Raw genomic sequence first — 21,228 nt, forward strand, 5'->3', positions numbered from 1 at the left:
ATACGAACTTGGTTTTTCCTTCGGATTTGTTCTTGGAACATCCATTGTTATTGTCGTGACCGGCCGGTTTTCTGACCACAGACTTCATCTTGGACTGATTACGGATTTCCCATCGCAGTACTTTGTTCATGTTTCTTTGCAAAATCAGGTGTTTCTTTCCATCAAGAGTGCCACATTACCATCTGCTGCCTACCGCCGTCGATAATCATAGAATCCTGCCCAATACTTCACCCAGGGTATCAGACCACTGCCATTGGGGTAAGAAAGATTGGACTTGTCCTTGTAACCATTGTCTTGCTTTCTCTAACCAAGTTGCTTGCCTTACAGTGGTCAGGGGGTTCACTTCTGGCGTTCCTGGTTCCAGGCTGATGACACTCCACACCTGTGGCCCCAAAGATTGAACCGGCAGTTATATTCTATACTTGTCTGTGTGGTACTTGGGGACGGAGGTTTCATCATCTACACGACCATCAAGTCTTAACAGTGGAGCACTCTCTGGATGAAGCCTAGTTCCGTTAAAACATTGGCAACATTAGACGCATGGGAGTCTTTAGGGTCATTGAAGCCTAAATTCATGTCTCCTAATAGTAGGACTTGAGAAGAGTTTTTTAGGTTATTAAATAGGATATTGGAAATATCCTCCTCGAAGGTACTGATAATGCCTAGAGGTCTGTATATCAGATGGATCGTGAGAGTCTGGGAGTTGTTTATATTAAGCTTGGCTGTGAGATTCCCACATGACTTAATGTCATGGGGTGGCGCAAGTCTAATTTGCAGATTGTCTTTAGCAATGAGGGAAATACCTCCTCCTCGTGTTTCAGTTCTATCAGATCTTAAAATAGTGTAGCCATAAGGGATAGCCAGAGAGAGGGCTGGACCTGTGGCAGCATGTAACCATGATTCCGTGATCGCTAGGAAGTCAAGGTGTTCTGACTGGATGATGTTGGATATCTCAGTTGCATGTGCGATCAAAGATCTGGCATTTATTAGAGCGCCCTTGAGGTTGGAGTTGGCAGAGCCTGATGCGGGTGAGACGACTATACTTTGGATCTTGGGAGTAGTGTGATTAAAAGATGCATAGGCTAGCCGAGAACTGTGGTGATGTTTTCCTTTGATATTGGAGGTTTCAGAGTGTAGGTTAGATCTTTTATTAGGAATAGCACTGGTTCTTGCTAATGGCTCAAACAGTTTATCTAGTCTCGAGCGGAGTCTTCTGTTTCTCGCACTGGTGTTACAGGGCTGGGAATCATACATGGGCAGTAGCTGAGAGGTCATGATAGGTTTAACTGATAGTTGAATGCAAAAATAGGCTATTTGTAAGGGTGCGAGAGCCATAGGTACTCATGAGTCCCTTTGTTTCTGCTGTTGCTTTCTGTGAGATTGCTGTACCTCTATCATCGGCCATTACTGTAACTAGGTCTTTACCAGACTACAAAGTATGTACATTACCCCTACAATACTGAGCAGCATTATTTGTTCTCGCAGTCACTCTGATCCCTGCCACAACCTATTCATGTTGAGCTTGACTTCAAATGACTCCATCAGAAGAAATGTCTGGTGTCAACAGAATGCCATTGCATGCGAGTCTGGCAGTCCCTGGCCCTAAGGAGAAAAGCCAAAAAGCATTTCAACACACTTTATCAGACTGTGAAGTACTGAAATAAATCTACCAATAGCCAAAAGGTCCCAACTGCCACCAGTATCAATACACAATGTTGTTCAACTTTAGAACTGAATTCTGCTTTATGTGCCCATATTTAGAGTTTAGGCAGGAATTGTGCCAAAAGCAGCCAAAAACAAGTGGACTGTGAGTAACCAGACATCTAACCGCCATGTGGTGACAAGAACGGAATCTGCATACCTCAACCTTAACACCCATTTAAAGTAGATGTTTGTTTGTTTGTTTGTTTATTTGGTATAGCGCAAAACCAAACCCAAAGGGTAGCTTGGCGCAGATACTTGAGAACTTGGTTGCAGGAAAATACAGTTATACAGTTCAAATTAGCAACAAGGTGCATGTACAGGCAAGTGCGAAAATACAGTTAAAGCTGGTTGACCAGAAACCAATTAGTCTAGTTACAAACATCAAAGGTCTCTAGAGCAAGTGGCAGTGGGGGGGTTGAGCTAAGTGTCATTGGAACGTATCCAGGTGAGGACTTTCCGTCTGAAGCTAGGGTAGGGTTGGTCCATTCTGAGATCAAGAGGGAGTCTGTTCCAAGTTTGAGCAGCTGTGACCGGAAAACTGGAGCCGCCAGCTGTGCTCTTTTTGTATCTGGGCACCACTAAAGTGTAGGCATTGGTCATTCTAGTGGGACGGTTTGAGGTTCTCTTGTTGACTCTGTTTACCAGGTAGGGGGGAGCTATGATGTTAAGACATATAGAGGTGAGGGAGAGGGTTTTGAGGGCAATCCTGTCTTTGATTTTTAGCCAACGGATATTTTATCTGGAGGTGCAGATATGAGCTCTATTAGGAATATTTAAAGCTACTCTGATAGCGTTATTTTGGAGAGTTTGGAGTTTTCTGCATATAGGGCATTACAGTAATCCAGTTTGGATATGATGAGTGCATTAGCTAGTGTAATGCAACTAGTTTCAGTTAGAAATGGTCTACATGCTCGTATCAATTTACAAGTATATGCAGTGGAAGATGCTAGTGAGTTAGTTTGTTTCTTGAAGGTGAGCGCTGAGTCGAGATAGACTCCGAGGGTTTTTACTGCAGGCATCACTTTGATGACATTATTGTCGATGTTGAATGAGGCATAGCTCGGGTCAAGTTTTTTGATGGCCAACTCTGAGCCGAGGATCAGTAACTCAGTTTTGTTGTCATTCAGGCAGAGGCCGTGAGATGCCATCCATGCCTGAATGAGGAGATATATCTTATTTACTAAGGCTGTGTCTTCCAAGAAGTTGCTCGAAAGGGGGATAAGGATCTGAGTGTCATCTGCATAATTAGTGTAGATAACACCCAGTCTGTCCAACTTGTCAAACAAAGGTTTAGTAAAGATGTTATACATCGTCGGAGATACACATGATCCTTGAGGGACACCGCATGAGACTTGTGTGGGATCAGCGGCTGCTAGGGGGGAGAAGACTCTCATTGTCTGGTTTGCAAGGAAGGATTGTACCCAAGTTATGGCATCACTTGAAAAATGAGCGGCGGAACTGAGGTGATTGCATAAGACTGCGTGATCTACCAAGTCGAAGGCCGCAGATAAGTCAAGGAGGAGTAGCATAGCTGATTTGCCATTGTCCTTCAACTCGTCAATTTGGGTCTTAAGGTCAATCAGGGCTGTTTCAGTACCATGAAGGGGACAGAAGCCAGATTGACATGAGCCTAGTAAATTGTTAGTTTCGAAGTAGTCCTGAATTTGCATTTTTACGGAGGATGGAGAATAGTTCCTTGGTATCTGATTTAGCCTTAGATATTCTATCATTAAAGGTATTCCTTTTAGTGCTTATGATTTCCTTTTTATACTGTTTGGCGAGAGTGGCTTATTTAATTTTGTTCTCCTCAGTGGGTGAGTGTTGCCAAATTGACTGCAGCTTTCTTTTTTGAATTCTGAGGTCTTTCAACTGTGGTGTGAACCAGTTGTTCAGGAGACAAAGTTGTTTGCTTTTGCGAATTTTGGTGGGGGCAATCAAGTCAAGTGCCTTAACCATCGTACTGTTGTAGGCTTCCACAAGGGATGTTGGGTCTGTGATGTTATCTAGATTGTTGAGAGTGGGGAGGAGGTGGGGTAAGAGTTGTTCTGCAGTGATATCTTTTTTACTTCTGGTGGGGAGTGGCGGGGCCATAAGCATAGGTTTGGGTCGGATAAGGTCAAGTGAGGCCTTGAATACAATTAAGTAATGGTCAGTCCAAGATTGCGGCATTATGTTGGTAATGCTAATGTTACAATTCCGATCAGCAACCCAGTCTAGGGTCCTACCTTTGGCATGAGTAGGCGAGGAGACTTTTTGTGTTAGGGCATAGTCATTCAATAGTGAAGCAACAGATAGGGCATATTTGTCATTACAGTCATTAAAGCCCAGGTTAAAGTCTCCCAGTAGTAGAATTTGATTGTGGTCTTAAGTGTTATTAGTTAAGATACTAGTTAGGTCGTCTTCAAAGGATCCTAGTGGTCCAGGTGGTCTGTAGATGACATACATGGTAAGGGTATGGTTACAAGAGAGGTGAAGTTTAGCAGTAAGGAGTTCACATGATTGAAATAGTAAGGTAGTAGCTAATCTGATGGGTAAGGTGGATTTGTGAATGATGGCTAGGCCACCTTCTTTGGTATTAGGTCTGTCGACTCTTAGTAGTTGGTAGACATCAGGTATTGCTAGCATGATGGCAGGGCCAGCCGCCTCATGGAGCCAGGTTTCAGTTATGACCAATAGGTCTAAGTACTCATTGGTAAGAGTGTCAGAAATCTCTGTAGCGTGGGCTACCATGGATCTAGCATTGACGAGTGACCCAGTTAGTGATAGGGTGCTAGTTGGTATAGTAGTGGGAAGTAGTTTATTTTTAGTTGGGGTGACTCTTTGTGATGGTGACTGGTTAGTTGTTATGAGGACAGGGTGGAGAGGGGCAGATTTGAAGTATTGCAAACGTTTGTTTGCTAGATCGATATAGCTTCTAAAGTTGTGGTAGGATGATGGTTCATGGAGACGGGACAATCTTGCCCTCAGTGTCATGTTTCTATCCTTAGGGGGTTGTGAGGCAACAGATGCAAGTGTCATGGTGGTGAGGAGGCTCAGTACAAGGTGTAATGTTTGGTATTGGGTGATTTTCATTATGTTCGTGGGCAGGGAGGTGTTAAGTGATAGGCAAATCCAAGTTCGGGCAATGGGTGTAGACTGCTGCCGTTTGCAAAGACGTGTAGCTATATTAGTTATGGCAATTCGGTAGCAGGGAAGTCTAAGCAATCTAGTAAGAGACTGTATACTGGTAGTTAGGTAATCTAGGCATGTACAAATAGGCTAGGACCTAGGTAGGCAGGCAAACTAGGCAGGTACAAGTAGTGGCAAACTAGGCAAGTACAAGTAGTGGCAAACTAGGCAAGTACAAGTAGTGTCAAACTAGGCAAGTACAGATGAGCTAGCTAGAGCAGTGTTTCACCTAAATGCGAGAATCACAGCGCAGCCAGAAACACATTAGAGTACATAGAGTAACTAGGGCAGTGTTTCACCTAAATGCGAGAATCACAGCACAGCCAAAATCACATTAGAGTACATAGAGTAACTAGGGCAGTGTTTCACCTAAATGCGAGAATCACAGCGCAGCCAGAAGTCACATGTGTGTACACATCACTTCGAGACCCAAGAAGAGCAAGTTTAGTGGGATTTGGTATTACAGTGGAGCGTGTTCTGCGTCAGGAGCCTGAATCAAAGTTTGTTGGAATTGGGGTGGTTGAGTCAAGCTTAGAAAGTGTAGCAAAAGTTACCTTCCATTGAATGTTCAACATGTGGCTTTTTCTGTGGGTGCATAAGCAGGGGGTCTGGCCCTGGGCACTGGCCAGCTCGGGACAGTCTCTAGACAGTTGTTGGGCCTTACCGTCAGGGCCTTTCCTGGAAGGGCCGGCTCACGCCTGCCGGCTTCCATAGGCTCCTGATGTTGCTGCGGGGCTCAATCACCAGCAGGCATCCCTGTGGTGGAGGGGCTGGAGAGCAGTGAGGGAGACACGGGCGGCCATCTTGGAGAGTGAAAACACCTCGTGTGTTGGAATGGTGGCACAAGTTCCTGGTGATATTTACTTCATACAGCACAACTCATGTGCATCACGGATGTATAAAGATTAAAAAGCTTTCAAGCTTACAATTTTACATGGGCTACCGTGCTCACCGCGCTAAGAATAGCCAAAAAGATAAATGCTGTGTTTAAATACAGCCAGCTGCCACCATACCTATGCGTGGGGCCTGCATCGGTCGTCGGATGTTGTGGCCAGCGGATTCTGCAGTGGAGAGCAGCTCCTGCTGCTGCTCCAGGAAGGTTTCGAGATCAGCATCACAACCATTTCCTGGTCAGTCAATAAGCTTCCAAGAACCTTAACCCCTGTTACTTGAACTAGTCGAACATCACAGTTGAGACTTGAACGTTTCAGCAGGCATGTTAGATACTACTGGATAGTGTATGGACATTATTGAGGAGTTCCAAGGATCCTTTGAACCCTTTGGTCCTTAAATAGGTAACACGTCATACAAGTATGGGATGCAGAATAACTCTTACATCAAATAATAAGACTGACTCAGGAAGTTGGTGTTAGGGAGAATTCTCTGTAAAGGCTAATTTCACAAACCCAGTGAGTCCCCCAGCGGCTTTGCTGGATTTTTGGGGTTTATTTTTTTCTCCTGCTAAGAGTGAGACTCTTTTACTCCCACTCTTAGACATGATTTGAGGTGTTCCTTTATCCTTACATGTGTTTTATGGGCTGTGGGGTCTTTTACTCCATAGGGTCTCATGTGTTTTTGATGTGGGTTACACAGCACCCTTGTGCCGTAACCCAGGGGTGTCGTAGCAACCCCCCAACATAGACTCCATACCCTGGGACTGACTACTGTCTCCCAGGGCATGTAAAGTCACCATTGGCTTTACTAGTCCCAAATTATGAACAGAAACCAGTACAAACCATCATATTGTGTACGTACTGGTCGGGGCAATTTGATTGCCCCGCGGTCTGTTGTTCGAGGGGGCACGTCTCCGTCCCCCCTGATCGAGTTTTGGCTGGTGGCAGTGGATACTACTTTTTATATTCGACCGCGAATATATCTCTATAGGATTTTCCCATTGTTTGAGGCTACCAACTTTAATTATTTAATTCTTATAGCCTCGAACATACCGCCGGTTTATTTATTTAATATTAATTCACTGGTTGGTATTTTTTGCCAGAACTCAATTCTAAAATGGCGTTTGTGTTCTATTCTGTTACTCCAACCCAAGTCGAGCCCTTTGTTCCACTTTTTGGCAGGCTTCTCCACAGAAGCCTCCAAAAGTGGTGCCACTCTGTCTGGGTACCACAGGGGGTGTGGGAGGGGTTTTAGGCACCCTGGACTGAGTTGCCTTGGCAACTCAAGTCGCACTCTTGTGTGATTGGCCCAAGTGGTGAGCCGGCCGGCTCACCACTTAGCTGTTTGATTGACAGCTAGGCTGAATGAATGGGGGTTTTCTGCATAAAAGCAGGGCTTTGGGGACTGGAACTTCAGAAGTCGCCACAGGACCTAAGAATCCAAGGAGGGAGAAGTTGAGCCGACCTGCAACGACGACATCACCGGTGGAGCCCTGCTGAACCGTCTCACCACTTTTCCCGACGACAGAGGAGATCTCCAGTCCGGAGAGTCTTCTTCCTTTGACTGGTGGGGATAATCAGTTTTTCCTTCTTTTCACCTTCCTGGCACATCTCGTGGCTGCCTTGCCGGTGCCAAGCACCCCGGCAACTGGAATACCACGGCTTACCACTACCGCGAAGAGAAGGGTAGTACCTTTTAACCGAACGAACTCCGTGGCTGGTTTCTTCCTTGGCAGTGCAACGACCTTCATCTTTCCTCCACGGCGAGACCTCCTCTTCCTCTGGACGAAACACTGACTTGCACCCGCTGCCAGGAACAACTGCCCCCGCTGGAGCTTCCTTCACACTTAAGGTACTGTGTCCCGCCTGGCTTCCCTTGCGACAGATCGTTCGGGGTGACAGTAAAGCCTCGACTTTCTAACCTGGGCTGGCCTGGGACAACCTAGCTAACTGTTCCTGACTTTAGTTTCATCCTTTGTGTACAAACTATCTACAAGACTCTTTGGGCATAACCCCTCTGGGTGAACCTGGACCCCTTCTGCTTGCTCTCTCCAAGTGCTGGGCTTTGCAATTGACCTCCTTGCTCTCCAGTGGAATCTGCCTATCCTGCCTTACTGTGGCTTTTTTAAAAGTATTGAAATGTGTGTGCTTCCACAACTCTGCCTTTTCCCTCCCTTTTTAATAACTTATTAGAGTGCCATCTTATGTTAAACGCTCACCTCTGTCTGAAAATAAGTGGTGTTTTTCACTAAGACTTGTCTAATAAGTAATTAGGGTTGTATATATATAATAGTGACTGTGTGCTGAATTTACTTACCTCTTTGTGCTAGTGTAATTTACAAGTGTGTCTTTAAAATAAATAATTATATACTTTTACACCAAAGCTCTGGTCAGTGTTTGCTTGTGCTACTGTATCTCTGTACCTATTGTGTATACTCTACATACTGCCTAACTCTTCTTGAGGGAAGTCTGACTGCTCAGCCACAGCTACCAAGTGAATCTGTGTGGTACAGACTGCTACCAAGTGGGTTTACTGCCAAACACCTGTAGTCTTAAATCTTTTGCAGTGGTCCCTAAGGGAACTGCACAGGTTTCTGCCTAACAGTTGGCAAAGTCTCATCCGACTGTTTTATTATCAATTGTCTAAAATAGAGAGTTACAACAGACATCAACGGACGTTCGCTCGAGTCTCTCAAACATTTCACATAAAGAACACATCTTTATACTAAATGTTTGTCATGTGTGACGTCATACTATGTCACAAACAAGAATGACCTACAGGCGGTTGTGGTTGGTTTAAGGGGAATATCTAAGTATACTTTCTAAAAGGGAACGGGTTGTGATTGGATTTCTACAGTCAGGTGGACAATTTATGCCCAGCCCTAGTGCAAGTCATCCCTGACAGTTAGTAGATACACTAAATACTATTGGCTCTCAAACTATAAGGCCCTTCGTTATATGGCCCTCTACAATTGGTTGGCACGCTTGTACCCTTCTGGATCATTCGGTTCACTTAGCAGCATGTAAGCTCAGACCCAGGTGCAGGGAGGTGAGCGTGACTTTACCTCCCCACCCAATTAGCCCCTCATCTCTCATCAATCATGCCTTCTGCCATGAGCTTGTCTAAGAACTTGGCCTTGCAGTAGCTTCTCGTCTCTGGGAATATAAGGGAGTGTGGGTACATTCTTATCACAGTTCTGGTCTGCATGATTATGATTATGATGGGTTATTTATTACACGCTTAATACCCGTAGATTTCTAAGTGTTGTTCCGGGGATCGAACACGTGTTGCTCCGTGTCGCCTTACTTTCAAGGCAAGCGCGTTGCCCCTGAGCTATCCTCCTGAGAAATGCCCACTTCTATTCCCATCCTTGGTTCACATGACAGGAGACTTTGCTTCAGCCTGATTTTCAACATTTAATTGTCTTGAATTAATAAACTTGGCACTCATGGCATTCCTTCTTTGCAACTTAACAGGGAATGATTCCACTTCTAATGTCTACTGTTCTTCAGAGACAGATAACCAGTTCTTGGCTGCTCCATACTTTGACACCAGGCCAGAAAGCCCTTCTCGGTCCTTACATGACTATTCTTGTGGCGACACAGCTTCAGCTTTCGATCCTTCTTTCTCTGTGGGTTTGAACTCACTAAAATTGTGACATCGAATATCCAGATTCTATATAATGGCGAAAATGCCTGCAGTCTATTCACTACGTATAGCCAGCCTCTATGTTTACTTAGTCGACTTGCGTTGTTGCATCTGTACAGTTATTAAATGGCTTGCATTTTCTGCAGTGCTCTTCACACGTGCAATTTTCATTCCACTTAGGAATCTTTACTCAATTCCTTATTTCGGCATCAGTTTCTATACGGTCCATAAACCTTCTTCTTCAGCCCGTCTTCTCAGTGTGTCACGTTCGTCATCTGTGACATCACCAGCTTCTCTTTCCCTCATTTTCATATTCCTTCTGGGACTTCTTCCAAGAGATTTTAATCTCTTCGGGATAAATCAGATACGGTTTTCTTAGTGGATACCTTGCCTCGAAGACTCTCTGCGGAATAGTCACAGTCACTGGTATCAAGCATGGCACAGATTCAGGCTTCCAACATACAGGCAGCAGGGGGGCGGGACTTCCTGCAGATGCATTCGGCTGCTCCTCTACACTCCCCCCTCTGATTGATTCATCAACCACCCCTTTACCGGTCTCCACATCTTGTCATTTTCTTTTGAAGAAGTGCTTCTTCAGAGTCCAGATCTTTACTCCTCCCTTCAGAGACCTTGCTGGTTTTGCATGTTCATCAACACTCCAGGTCATGTAACTGCACTGTCCATTCGGATTACAGTCGACCCATCGCCCACATACTTCTTGTGGTTCCTTGGATACGGAACTCCATTTCTTCAGGTGCTACAATGCTGGCCTTTATGTTTTTATCTGATTTCTTCATCAGTCAAATCCTTGGGTCCAAATCCTGATTCGACATTGATAATGCTCTTAATTCCTACTGCTTTGTTTGCTGTCTTCTTGCACTTTGTGATTATTATCCTTATCACACAGAATCCAAACATTACCATCACCAACACTGCACCAAGAAGCTTGAAGATGTTCGCCATCCATTGTGGAATCCATGAGAAGACCGATGCAAACCAACTGTCATCTGCAATATCTTCTTTCTCATCTTCCATCTTGTTTTGCAGGTTCGTCAACAACGTTATGGCCTCTGTCCAGTTCGCATTCTCATCATTGTGAGAAGGTATTAACGTGCAACATGATGGGCTGATTTTGGCGCAACCTCCTCCTTCCATCGCCTGCCTTATTTAGCGCCTCACTTACGGGCCCCCGTTATGGAATCATTGGTTTTTGGATCTCACTGGAACTCTCTTTTTCTGCATACCTTATTTCGGCACCTAAGTTCTCCAGAATCTTGCTGCCAGGGTAGCAACTCATTCTCCATTTGGTTCATATCTCCCCTGTTCTTTGTTCATTACATTCAGATTGTTTTAAAAAAAAATGTCTGTGTATAGTGCACCGTGCTTTAGATGGCAGGGGTGCTGAATATCTCTTGCTGAAATTCTGTCCCTATATCCCTTTGCAAGCTCTCAGTTCACACGATGCCTGTCTTATTCAGGTTCCAAGCTTCTAATACTCCTGTATTGGGGGTTGTACTTTTTCAGTGGCTGCAGCCACACTGTCGAATCAGCTGCCATGCCCCCTGCGGGCCACAGAGAACCATCTTGCCTTTAAACGTTCTATGCAAACATATTTTCTTTAGGCACTGTTGTTTCTCTACATGTCAGTCGTCTTGTTCTTGGGTTTTCTTAGCTCCATGATGCCTTTTTGGTGGACGTTGTGTTCTAGAAGTTCAGGTAACATAACAGTGTGAACTTTCAAATATATATTAATTCCACCCCAATGTTTGAAATGTTGTTTCCTTTCCCAAAAAAAGATGCTTGAATCATCCCTGGTAACAACAAGCATTTTGCTGACTACACGCATCACAGTACAACAACATAAGAAAACCAAGTGATTGAGGTAGAGTTTATGACTTCCTTCAGGACTACTTTCAGGACTCGTGTACACTCATGTACACTTCTTAGGGCATGTTTTTCTGCTGTTTGAATCCACACTGTACTTTAGCCCCAGATTTTACTTATTGTACTCAATGATGTTGTGTGTAAAGGTACATGTAATGGAACTCCCACTAACGAGTCATAAATATAAAAAACGACATGCACATATACATAAAAACGAAAACATGGAACACAGGAAATGAAAACTACAAAATGCCACTCCTGTTGCAGGCCCTGCCTAGCCTCACCTCAAAAGCCCAATGAAGGCCTACATAGAGTCAAGATTGTTTTTGAATTGCCCAGGATTTCCCATTTGTTTTCTTCCAAAATCCCTGAAGGGTGTGCCAGCGGGTGAAGCACTTGATGTCCCCTGGGCGGGTGTCACAGCCAGCTTGTCTCTTATTGTAGTCTTCTCACAGATCTTTTAGGTTCTCCTAGATTGTTTTTGCCAAATGGCACTTTCCTTGATTTCTTTTTTGTTAATTTTCTAATTTTTTGTACAGCAAAAAGCGGACGTAGACCCCCCACACCCTCTTCCCCCATTGCACCTCCAATCCCTCCTTTATATGCCATACCCAAACGTACTACATATAGATTAGTGGTAAGAAAAAATCTAAACACATTATTTTTCAAATTGCAAAAGTGAGGAATGCCCTTCTCCCACACTTGAAAACTTCCATTGCCACAGTTACTTCATAGTGCCAATGTAAGATCATGCATGCAGCTCCTGTTCATTTCCATTTTAGAAAAGGAAACCGGTTGAGTATTTAGTAAAATATCAATCTGAAATGGTTTGTTTATATCAGGGAAATGTCGATGGCTAGCCTCACATTACTTGAGTCAAATTCTCATTATGAACTGAGAAATAAATTGATTGTGCGGTGGATAAATATCGGGAAATTCTATTTGCAAAACTCTGTATAGATATTCTCCCTCTCAACATATACAGAAGCCGATGAACAAAGGATTGATCGACACATGGTCCTTTTTGTGGGATGAGGATGAAATGCACTTTTGTTCTCATTCCCACTATCTAAGGTACGATCCTGATAGAATGCATAGAATGTGCAAGGCAAAAGTACTAGGAGTGATTCAACTTTCTGACTCAATGGGCCTCATTACGAGTTTGGAGGTAGCCATGCCGTCATTACCGGCATCGCTACCTCCAAACTCGTGTCTGGTTCTGGGTCCTGAAAAAAGGGAATTACCAGGACATTCCGACTTTTGCGGGACCGGTAATTCCCATTTTCTGGACCCGGACCCGGTACGTCTTCATTCCCATTTGAGCACCCCCCATAGGGCTCAATGGGAATGGAGAGGATGCTACCAACTGACCCGTTAATGACGGGTCCGTTGCTAGCATCCTGTTCTAGTCGCGGGTGCCGGTATGCACGTCTGGCCAGACCAGATGTGCATACCGCCACCCGCGAGCAAACTCATAATGTGGCGGCCCGGTATGAACCTTACCAGCACCGTTCATACTGCGGCCGCCAGGGTCGTAATGAGGCCCAATGTATAACTAGATTAGTAACAACATTTATGCCAAAAGCATGTTTAGTAAGAGAACACTGTCTCAACCAGGCACCTATCTTGTATGGACAATGAATGTACTATTGGAATGTTTTTATCTTATTTGGATGTTTTCACTGGTTTAATCAATTGTTTTTATTGATGTTCATATTTTTATCATGTATACTTTTAAGGCTTTTAAGGCTTTTAGCTGGAATAAAGCTAACTAGTTTACAGCATGGTGTAGCATAGTATATAGAAAAGTTTAGTATACACGCTAGAGAATCACGTTCAGTTAGAGATTCGTTTTTAGATGGCTTTTTACTTTGTTGTTAAAAGTAAGTTAAACGTTATATGAATCGCTGATTTCACGTGTTTACACTTACTGCCATGTTCTGCTACAGTTGCAGGCCTGGGTTTCACAGTCCAGCATACCTGCATGACGAGGCTCTCAAGCAGGCCTGGATCCAGGTGCAAAGCATTATGCCACTGATGACGGACCAGTTTGGGAATATGTTTCAGGCTAGTTCACACCTCCATCGTAATTATCAACTTCTCCCACAATGCATTTTTTCCAGTCAGTACAATCCGCTGTTCGTGTCTTTGTACGGATGAATAAGTCGACCAGGAAACAAATCTAGCCATGGCATTTAAAGACGCCGGCAAAGCACCTGTCGAACAGGAAGTAGCAATCCACCATATCAGAATCACACTGACCAGTCGCAATGTAAAGTCACTCGAGAAAGTGTGTGCTGACCTGATTAGAGGTGCCAAGGAGAAGAACCAGAAAGTTAAGGGCCCAGTTCGGGTACCCACTAAGACTCTGCGAATCACTACCAGAAAAAGACCCTGTGGTGAAGGTTCCAAGACATGGGATCGTTTCCAGATGCGAATTCACAAGCGCCTGATTGACCTTCATAGTCCTTCTTAAATTGTGAAGCAGATCACATCAATCAGTATTGAGCCTGGTGTAGAAGTGGACGTTACAATAGCTGATGCATAAATTACCTACATTTCAATAAAATCTATTCACTTAGCTGAGAAAAAAAAAGACAGAGTAGATTGGACCACTGGGATTGTAAAGGATTGAAGATCAGTTGTGGGGGCATTAACATCTACCAATCAGCTTCAATGACTGAGATTATTTTTTTAAAACGAAAGCATGAACAAACTTCTGCCATTGTACCCATGAATGTTTTGTGTTCATCAAAATGTATTTTAGCGAGTAATGACTTTGCAAATGTGAGTATGTCTTTTTTGTAAGTTCTGCTTAAAAAACTTCATCAATGGAATTATGCTTCTCAATTATTCTGCACAACTTTATTTTTGAGAACTACTTCACAAATCCATAGGCATGATAATGTCTACACTCTAAATTAATTGCTGGGAAATGTCATCAGCTAAATGAATGATGCAATCAAAAACACTTTGTTTCAGAATAGGTAAAGACAAATATTAAACTTCACATAGCTGCGAATTTGGGAACATATGTCAGTGGAAAGACAACTGTGCACACTCTAGTTGAGCAGGAGTTTAGGAGATGAAAGCACACATAAGTGCAGGATCAATCTCCATAATTATCAGAAGGCAGCATTTTAGTGTATGCTATTTCTGCCTCTGTGGCACCCAGCACTACAGCATCAGAGACAATGAAAAATGCTTAGAGGAGTCCAAGGCCTTCCGTGGACCATTACAATGTGTGAGAAGTAGGTTTTGGCTGCATTATGTCCATCACCCAGACATCAAGAAGGTTCAAAACTGCATAATTAGGTTCCAAGACTTCCAGGACACCAGCATCAAAGATTGTTGGGGGTGAAGTACAAAGAGTAGAACGGCACAGTGCACTATGGATATTGCAGAGATGAAAAGTGCAGGTTCCATGTTCTAGTCTTCTAAATAAATCATACCAGTCCAATACAGTGAACCTGAAATGGAAAGTGCAGACTCTGGTTCCATGTCTTCCATTGGACCAGAGAAAAACCAAAAGGTGATGGCTGGAAGGTTTAGAATTAAACCTAACCAAGGACACAGCTCTGGGCAAGCCTCCAGACCATTGTTGTTCATGGAACCAGCACAAAAAACTGCTGAGGGAGGTGGGGATGTACTACTGCACAGTACATTTTCTGGTTCCTGGTCTTGCATAAGAGCAGAATGGTACATTGCATTAGATAATGTAATTGTAATTTAGGTGACCCAAATGGTAACAATCATTGATGACGTTTCCTTGGGAATTTCCATTCCTGAACTGACAAACTATCCCACACTCAGCTGAACACAGGCACAGATAGAAAAGACACATGACTTCATGTCCAATAACGCACTCTGCCTTCACATGACCACATGTCACGTAATCCACTTGGCTCAGAGGGAATATTGATAAACCACAGATGCACCCGAGATATTTGCTGGCCTCTCAGTTCACCCTATAAACACACTGGCAAGATTCTGATTAGCTTAGTAGAAGGAAGTGGCTAAAGAGGCATGAATGGGATGTTGCCGTCAGCTGACTCATTCAAAGGAGGCAGGTGTGGGAGCCCATCCACTGTGGAGGGGAATGGGTGTCTTCCTCCTTCTGCCTCTCCACCTTGTCATAGGAACACTTCATGGAAGGTGGCACAGTAAACAACCAATTGCAAACTGGCTCACCTTCTGCTGTTTGTATGTGACTGCTCTATGGAAAATCAGTCATTTTCTGAGGTTGTTTTGTTTTTTCTAATACAATAACCCCTGCTCACATCAGCCAGACCTAAAAAGGGAATGTACAGTGTCTGTGACTGGAGGATTTGGAAATACTTTTTATAACCAGTCCAAGTGCAATTGGTTTACGCCCTGCACAAACTGACTTCTTGTGGAGTAGGACATTCGGATTTCGAAAGCTATATTGGCTGAGTCCACCAAAGTTCCCCCTGGAATTAAATACTGTGAGTTGGAGTTGTATGGAAAATAAAACAAATGTGAGATTGTTTAAATATATATGTGTACAATCATATATATGTTTTGACACTAATCAGCAACACTTGTCCTCTTTCTTGTACTGATTTTCTCTTCTTTCCACCTTTCTGTCCTTACAGCTCCTGGTGTGTATACCAAGGCAGATGTTTGCAGTAGGATACAAGCGGATTGAGAGCATGAATCTACAATGATAGGACCACTTGTTTTCCATTAGACATCTCAATGGTGACATATTCAAGTCTTCTGTCGAAAACAACCATGATCCACATTATGGTAGATGTAAATCAGACATCAGTTACTACATTTGTTTTCTTGGGACTCACTAATAATCCAAAACTACAGGTTCCACTTTTTGCACTCTTCCTGTTGGTCTATGTGATTACATTGCTAGGAAACCTTGGAATAACCTTTTTGATCAAGAATGATTCTTCACTCCAGACCCCCATGTATTTTTTCCTTAGTAATCTTTCCTGGGTAGATTTAAGCTATTCATCAGTTATTACCCCTCAACTGCTGGTCAACTTCCTGTCTGACACAAAGTCCATCTCATTTTATGGATGTGCTGTTCAACTTTTCTGCTTCTCGCTGTGTGCCACATCCGAGTGTCTCCTCTTAGCTGTTATGGCATATGACCGATATGTGGCCATCTGCTACCCTTTGCTTTACCCAGTTATCATCAATCAAAAAATGTGCGTTCAATTGGTGTCTGCTGCATTTTCTGGAAGTGCCTTGAATGCCGCAGTACAAACATCTCTAACATTCAGCCTGTCTTTCTGTAGATCCAACGAGATTGATCACTTTTTCTGTGACATGCCACCGCTGTGGAAGCTCTCATGCTCCGACACTTCCATTAATGAAATGGTGATCTTTATTATTTCACTGTCTTTTGGAGTAAGCTCGTGTGGAATTATCATGATTTCCTATGCTTATATCATCTCCTCCATCCTAGGCATGCACTCCACAGAAGGGAGAAAAAACACCTTTTCCACATGTGCCTCTCACATCACTGCTGTATCCTTGTTTTATGGGACAATATTTTTCATGTATCTTAGACCGAATTCTAACAGTTCTGTGACACAGGATAAAGTGACTTCTGTTTTCTACACTGTGGTGAATCCCATGTTGAACCCCCTGATTTATAGTCTGAGAAACAAAGATGTGAAAAGAGCTGTGAAAAGAATGTATAGAAGAATGTAAGTGAATGGTGGTCACCCCTATGAATGATACCACTTACGGGAAATGTGCCATTTGGACTAAACTGATTAGAAACTACTTCCAACTACCTGCCGAACAACTCAGATTTACATCATGCATAAAAACTCGTATTTTCGCATGTTCACTTTGTCCAAATCCGTTTTTTTAACAGGTTTACGAAATCTAGGCCTGAGCTAAACTACACACAATTAGAGAATGCAAGAATTTCAAAACCCTGCTGTCCACCTTTGCACTTTCTATAAGGCATCACCCCATTACTGTGCAGCTGAAAATGCTGCAGACAAAAATTCCAAATTCTTTAGTGTGCATTTCACCGCAATTATATTTGGGGAGATGGGTTAGGGTAATAAATAATGTAAGGGGAGTAAGGGGGCTGTGGGGTTCTCCCCCCACATATTATTGCATTGAAATGTCGTTTTTCTAGTCTACACTATTTAAGTTTCACAGTAATCACATAGATATGTCTGTAACAGGAAGGACATCTAATGATATCATAATATACTACAGAGCTTTCTGTTACAACGTTGGATTAAATTCAGTTTTGCCTGTTCAAGAAACAAGGACGGTGCTAGGTAACATGGTCAAAGTCCTACTGAATATGACAAAGAAATGCTGCAATTCTATGAAGCGGATCAGAAAAATATGCCTGCACTCTTTCAGCTCACTAAAAAGCATTAGCAAAACTGAGCACCATACTTTGGCTAGGATTCTGCACATGACGAATGACTCTTGCCTACCCCCAATCTCCATGGGTAACGTCCACTTTTTATGAAGCTAATAGAAAGCCACCATTTTCACCTGGCATATGAAATAACCACAATAAAACCTTACTTGAATTAGAACTGTTTTTTTGTTGACATGCTCTTCATTCCCAATACACAGCTATGCACTCCTCCTTGGCCATAAAACCTAAAGTGAGATCATATTATTCTATCTCGAAAATTCACTCTGCTTTGAAGTGTTTTATTCTTCCACAATAGATAATACTCCACACAGAAATAATGATGGCAGTTTGCAGTTGTATTCTCATGTGGATGTTTGTCTATTAGGCCTCGCTTCAGGTGTTAATATAACACACGTTACTGTTACTCTGCTTATAAAACTCCAAAGGACATTATCTATTACTGGGATTGTAGCACACAAATCACAAAAATACCAAAAATAGAAATCACTGCAAAGGGATCTATAGGCATCCATGCAGACACATAATGAAAGATCTGTTATACCAGATCCAGTGAAACCTTTATTTGTCATAAGCTCCATACCATGCATTGGGAGTATTGTAAATACCTAGAGGCGGAGAGGAAGTGGAGAAGCAAGTGGTCTGTTGTGGGCTTCTACACTGACTCCTGAGTCTGTCTACTGTGGAGACTGTTGGAGGAGGAGCAACCCATGTGGCAACAACCGCTTCCTGCATAAAACATCATTTTCAGCGCGGAGCGCGCGCGGAGAGGAAGTGGAGAAGCAAGTGGTCTGTCGTGGTCCGGCGGGAGGCCGAGGGGCCTAAAGAAAATAAGCGGACCAGTTGGCTTGTTTGCCACAACTGACTGACACCGGCTACGTGCCACTGATCCACGGTAAGACACAAAACTGCATTTATCTCCTTTTACACACTCCTCCATTTAACAGCCTTTGAGATAAACACAAGCAAGAAAGCAAAATGACTTTAAAATCAAAAACGGCCAAACCGGTGATCAATGATTGCGAGTGTGATGAGGAAAACAGCCGTAGTCTACGTAGCTCAAAGAAGGGCTGTGGAGGACTAGGACGGCTGTTCTAACATCAGTACATGCTCACGGGCAAACAAAGAAACGACCTCCACAGGTGCCCATAGCCGCCCCACTTTTCCATCTGAAGTCCCCGACTCACCCGATATCGAAGAGGAAGACACGCCGTGTGAGGCAGGAGACATGCCTCCAGTGCTGGAGACCGGCGATGTGCCACAAGGGGGCCCGACTTCCATACCTGGCGCCGCAACGCTGTTCCTGCCACGTTCTCCCAGAAGGAAGGCGAGACAGGGCAGCGACGGCTCCACGGTGGACGCTGAAGCCTTTCTTGTTGGCAGCCGGGCGATCAGTGCTACGCGCGGATGTGTTGTGGCTGTAACGGAGCCCCCACGCGCTGTGTCCAGCCGTGACACGGATCGGCAGGGGTCAGTGCAGGAGCTCCGATGTGAGGAGGGGCTAGGATGCAGGACCAGAGATCATGTGACGCACATGGTCAATGACAACAACAACGTCTCGAAAACCTGCATAGCCACATCACAAGAAGCTGTTCAGCTGGTGACTGCTCAGGTGCACGTTGATGGAGACAGGCCCAGCGCACACGTTGCAGATACAGCATCACAGCAAGACAACTCGCAGCCCACTCTGGACTAAGTAGTCGACTCACTACCGGCTTTAAAAAATAGAAAAAAAAGATCACGAGAAGACAGTGAAAAATCGGCACTGGGCGCAAGAAGTTAAATAACTACAAAAAATAAAAGAAAACAAAAAAGAACAGCACATTCACGGGTACCCAACCAGTACACCCAGAAATTCAATAAAGAAAGCACCAGTAAAAATTCAAGCTTAACAGCAGGATAGAAATCATGCATGATGCGATACTTGACAGACTTTTTTGAATCACAAATATTTACAAAAACTAAAATATACATTGAACTGTCCGATGCTGAAATGTTGGCTGCTGTGAGAGAACCATTGCCTGTCCCTAAGCAACGCAAATTAAACAACTCACTGGGGACAACACAAGAGTCAGAAGAACTTACAGATCTCCAGTTGATAGAAGAACCTGCAGAAACAACGGCCAAGCAAAATGTACCAAAAAAGGACACAATGGCTCACAAACAAAGAGCATCACTTACCAGTTCCCCACTTCAGAGTCAATCCAATGCACCAAAAGACGGCGGAGACGACACATCCCTCAAAAGTGCGAGAGAAACAAATAAAGAGCCATATGTGCCAGCTAAGGAGGTGTCTCCCAAGCCTGTAGCTAAAAAGCAAAACACGAATTCAGAATCTGCGCAGGAAATCACAACTGGCCAGAGTGTACCACATTCTAGCACTCCGACGCCCAAGCAACACGACCCAAGTTTGTTACAGGACATAGACATTAACATTGAGTCAAATCTATCAAGCCTGAAAGAAATAGAGAAACCGACTAACGCAACTCACATTATCGCAGAATCATCAAACAAGGCATCTGCTGCAGCAGAACAGGACGCACAGTGCATCCAACATGTCACAAGGAAACACTCCCTGCCATCGGCGGGCACTCCTTCACCGTTCAAACTCCCCAGAGTAGCCTTTGTGCCACAAACTCTGCGAAGAAGACAAAATGATCATGTTCAGACCCCTGGCAGAGGTTCTATGCCACAGACGCCAGGCTTCAATCAAGACTCATCCTCAAGGAAAAACGACTTGTTAAGTATAATGTCTGCCATAACAATCGCACTCAATCCCTTCTGTAAATTGTATGAGGCGATAAATGACACAGTCAAGGACCAACAGGTCACTCAAGCCATGATCCTGACTAAAGTTCTACACCCTGAAGGATACATAACAGCCAAAGAAGACAATTCCATTAATAAGGAGGTGATCAAGCAATTGATGAGTGAATTAATGGATAAAGTCAAATCCACAATCAACACATTACTCGAAATAAAAAACGCTAATGGCTACAACACAAAGAGTTCAAGAACTCAAACGAAAACACTAATTAACTTAATGTTTGACAACAATCAGTCAGAGCAGTCAAAACTATTGACTCAACGTAAAAGTCCAAACAACAACAGGTTGTTAGATCCTCAAGAAACCCCAACCCAATGCAAAGACTCTAACAACAAAATAACTAGCTCACACCTAGTTACTGCTCAGCAAAAAAAAAAGAGGTCGAAAATGTGGTCCTGGTACTGAACAAACCGACCACAACCAATAAAACCAATAATGAAGTTCCGGAAACTTCATATGCAATATTCGAGTCACACAATTTGAAAGAAAAACCTGACAAACTAACCAACATATTGGCCACCAACGCTAAACATCAGAGATTGACAAGCAACAGACAACTCGAATCGGCCACTGCGACTGCCAGCAAGCGGCATGTTACAACGCCAGTGTTTTCAAAAAAGGATTTGCAGGAGGGGCTGGGTGCCGCCGCATTAGCACACACCAAACTCACTAACAGTCCCTCGGAAGCCATAATTTCAGTAGACAATTC

The 21,228-nt window shown here is 43.7% G+C and overlaps 1 protein-coding gene and 1 pseudogene across 1 annotated transcript; both read left to right on the forward strand.

The window, feature by feature from the left end:
• Positions 1-13,368: 13,368 nt before the first annotated feature.
• On the forward strand, positions 13,369-13,846 carry LOC138512988 (small ribosomal subunit protein uS10-like; annotated as a pseudogene).
• A 2,207-nt stretch (positions 13,847-16,053) lies between these two features.
• On the forward strand, positions 16,054-16,992 carry LOC138512989 (olfactory receptor 5AP2-like). Its single transcript, XM_069627705.1, has one exon. It carries the CDS (start codon positions 16,054-16,056, stop codon positions 16,990-16,992), a length of 939 nt encoding a protein of 312 aa, XP_069483806.1.
• The last annotated feature ends 4,236 nt before the right edge of the window (positions 16,993-21,228 follow it).

Source organism: Ambystoma mexicanum, chromosome 12 (genome assembly GCF_040938575.1).
Source record: "Ambystoma mexicanum isolate Mex_15411 chromosome 12, UKY_AmexF1_1, whole genome shotgun sequence".
Lineage (NCBI taxonomy): Eukaryota > Metazoa > Chordata > Amphibia > Caudata > Ambystomatidae > Ambystoma > Ambystoma mexicanum.

Bases quoted from the DNA above. Each gene is read 5' to 3' on its own strand.
- LOC138512989 (XM_069627705.1), top strand. From the start codon at position 16,054: ATGATCCACATTATGGTAGATGTAAATCAGACATCAGTTACTACATTT.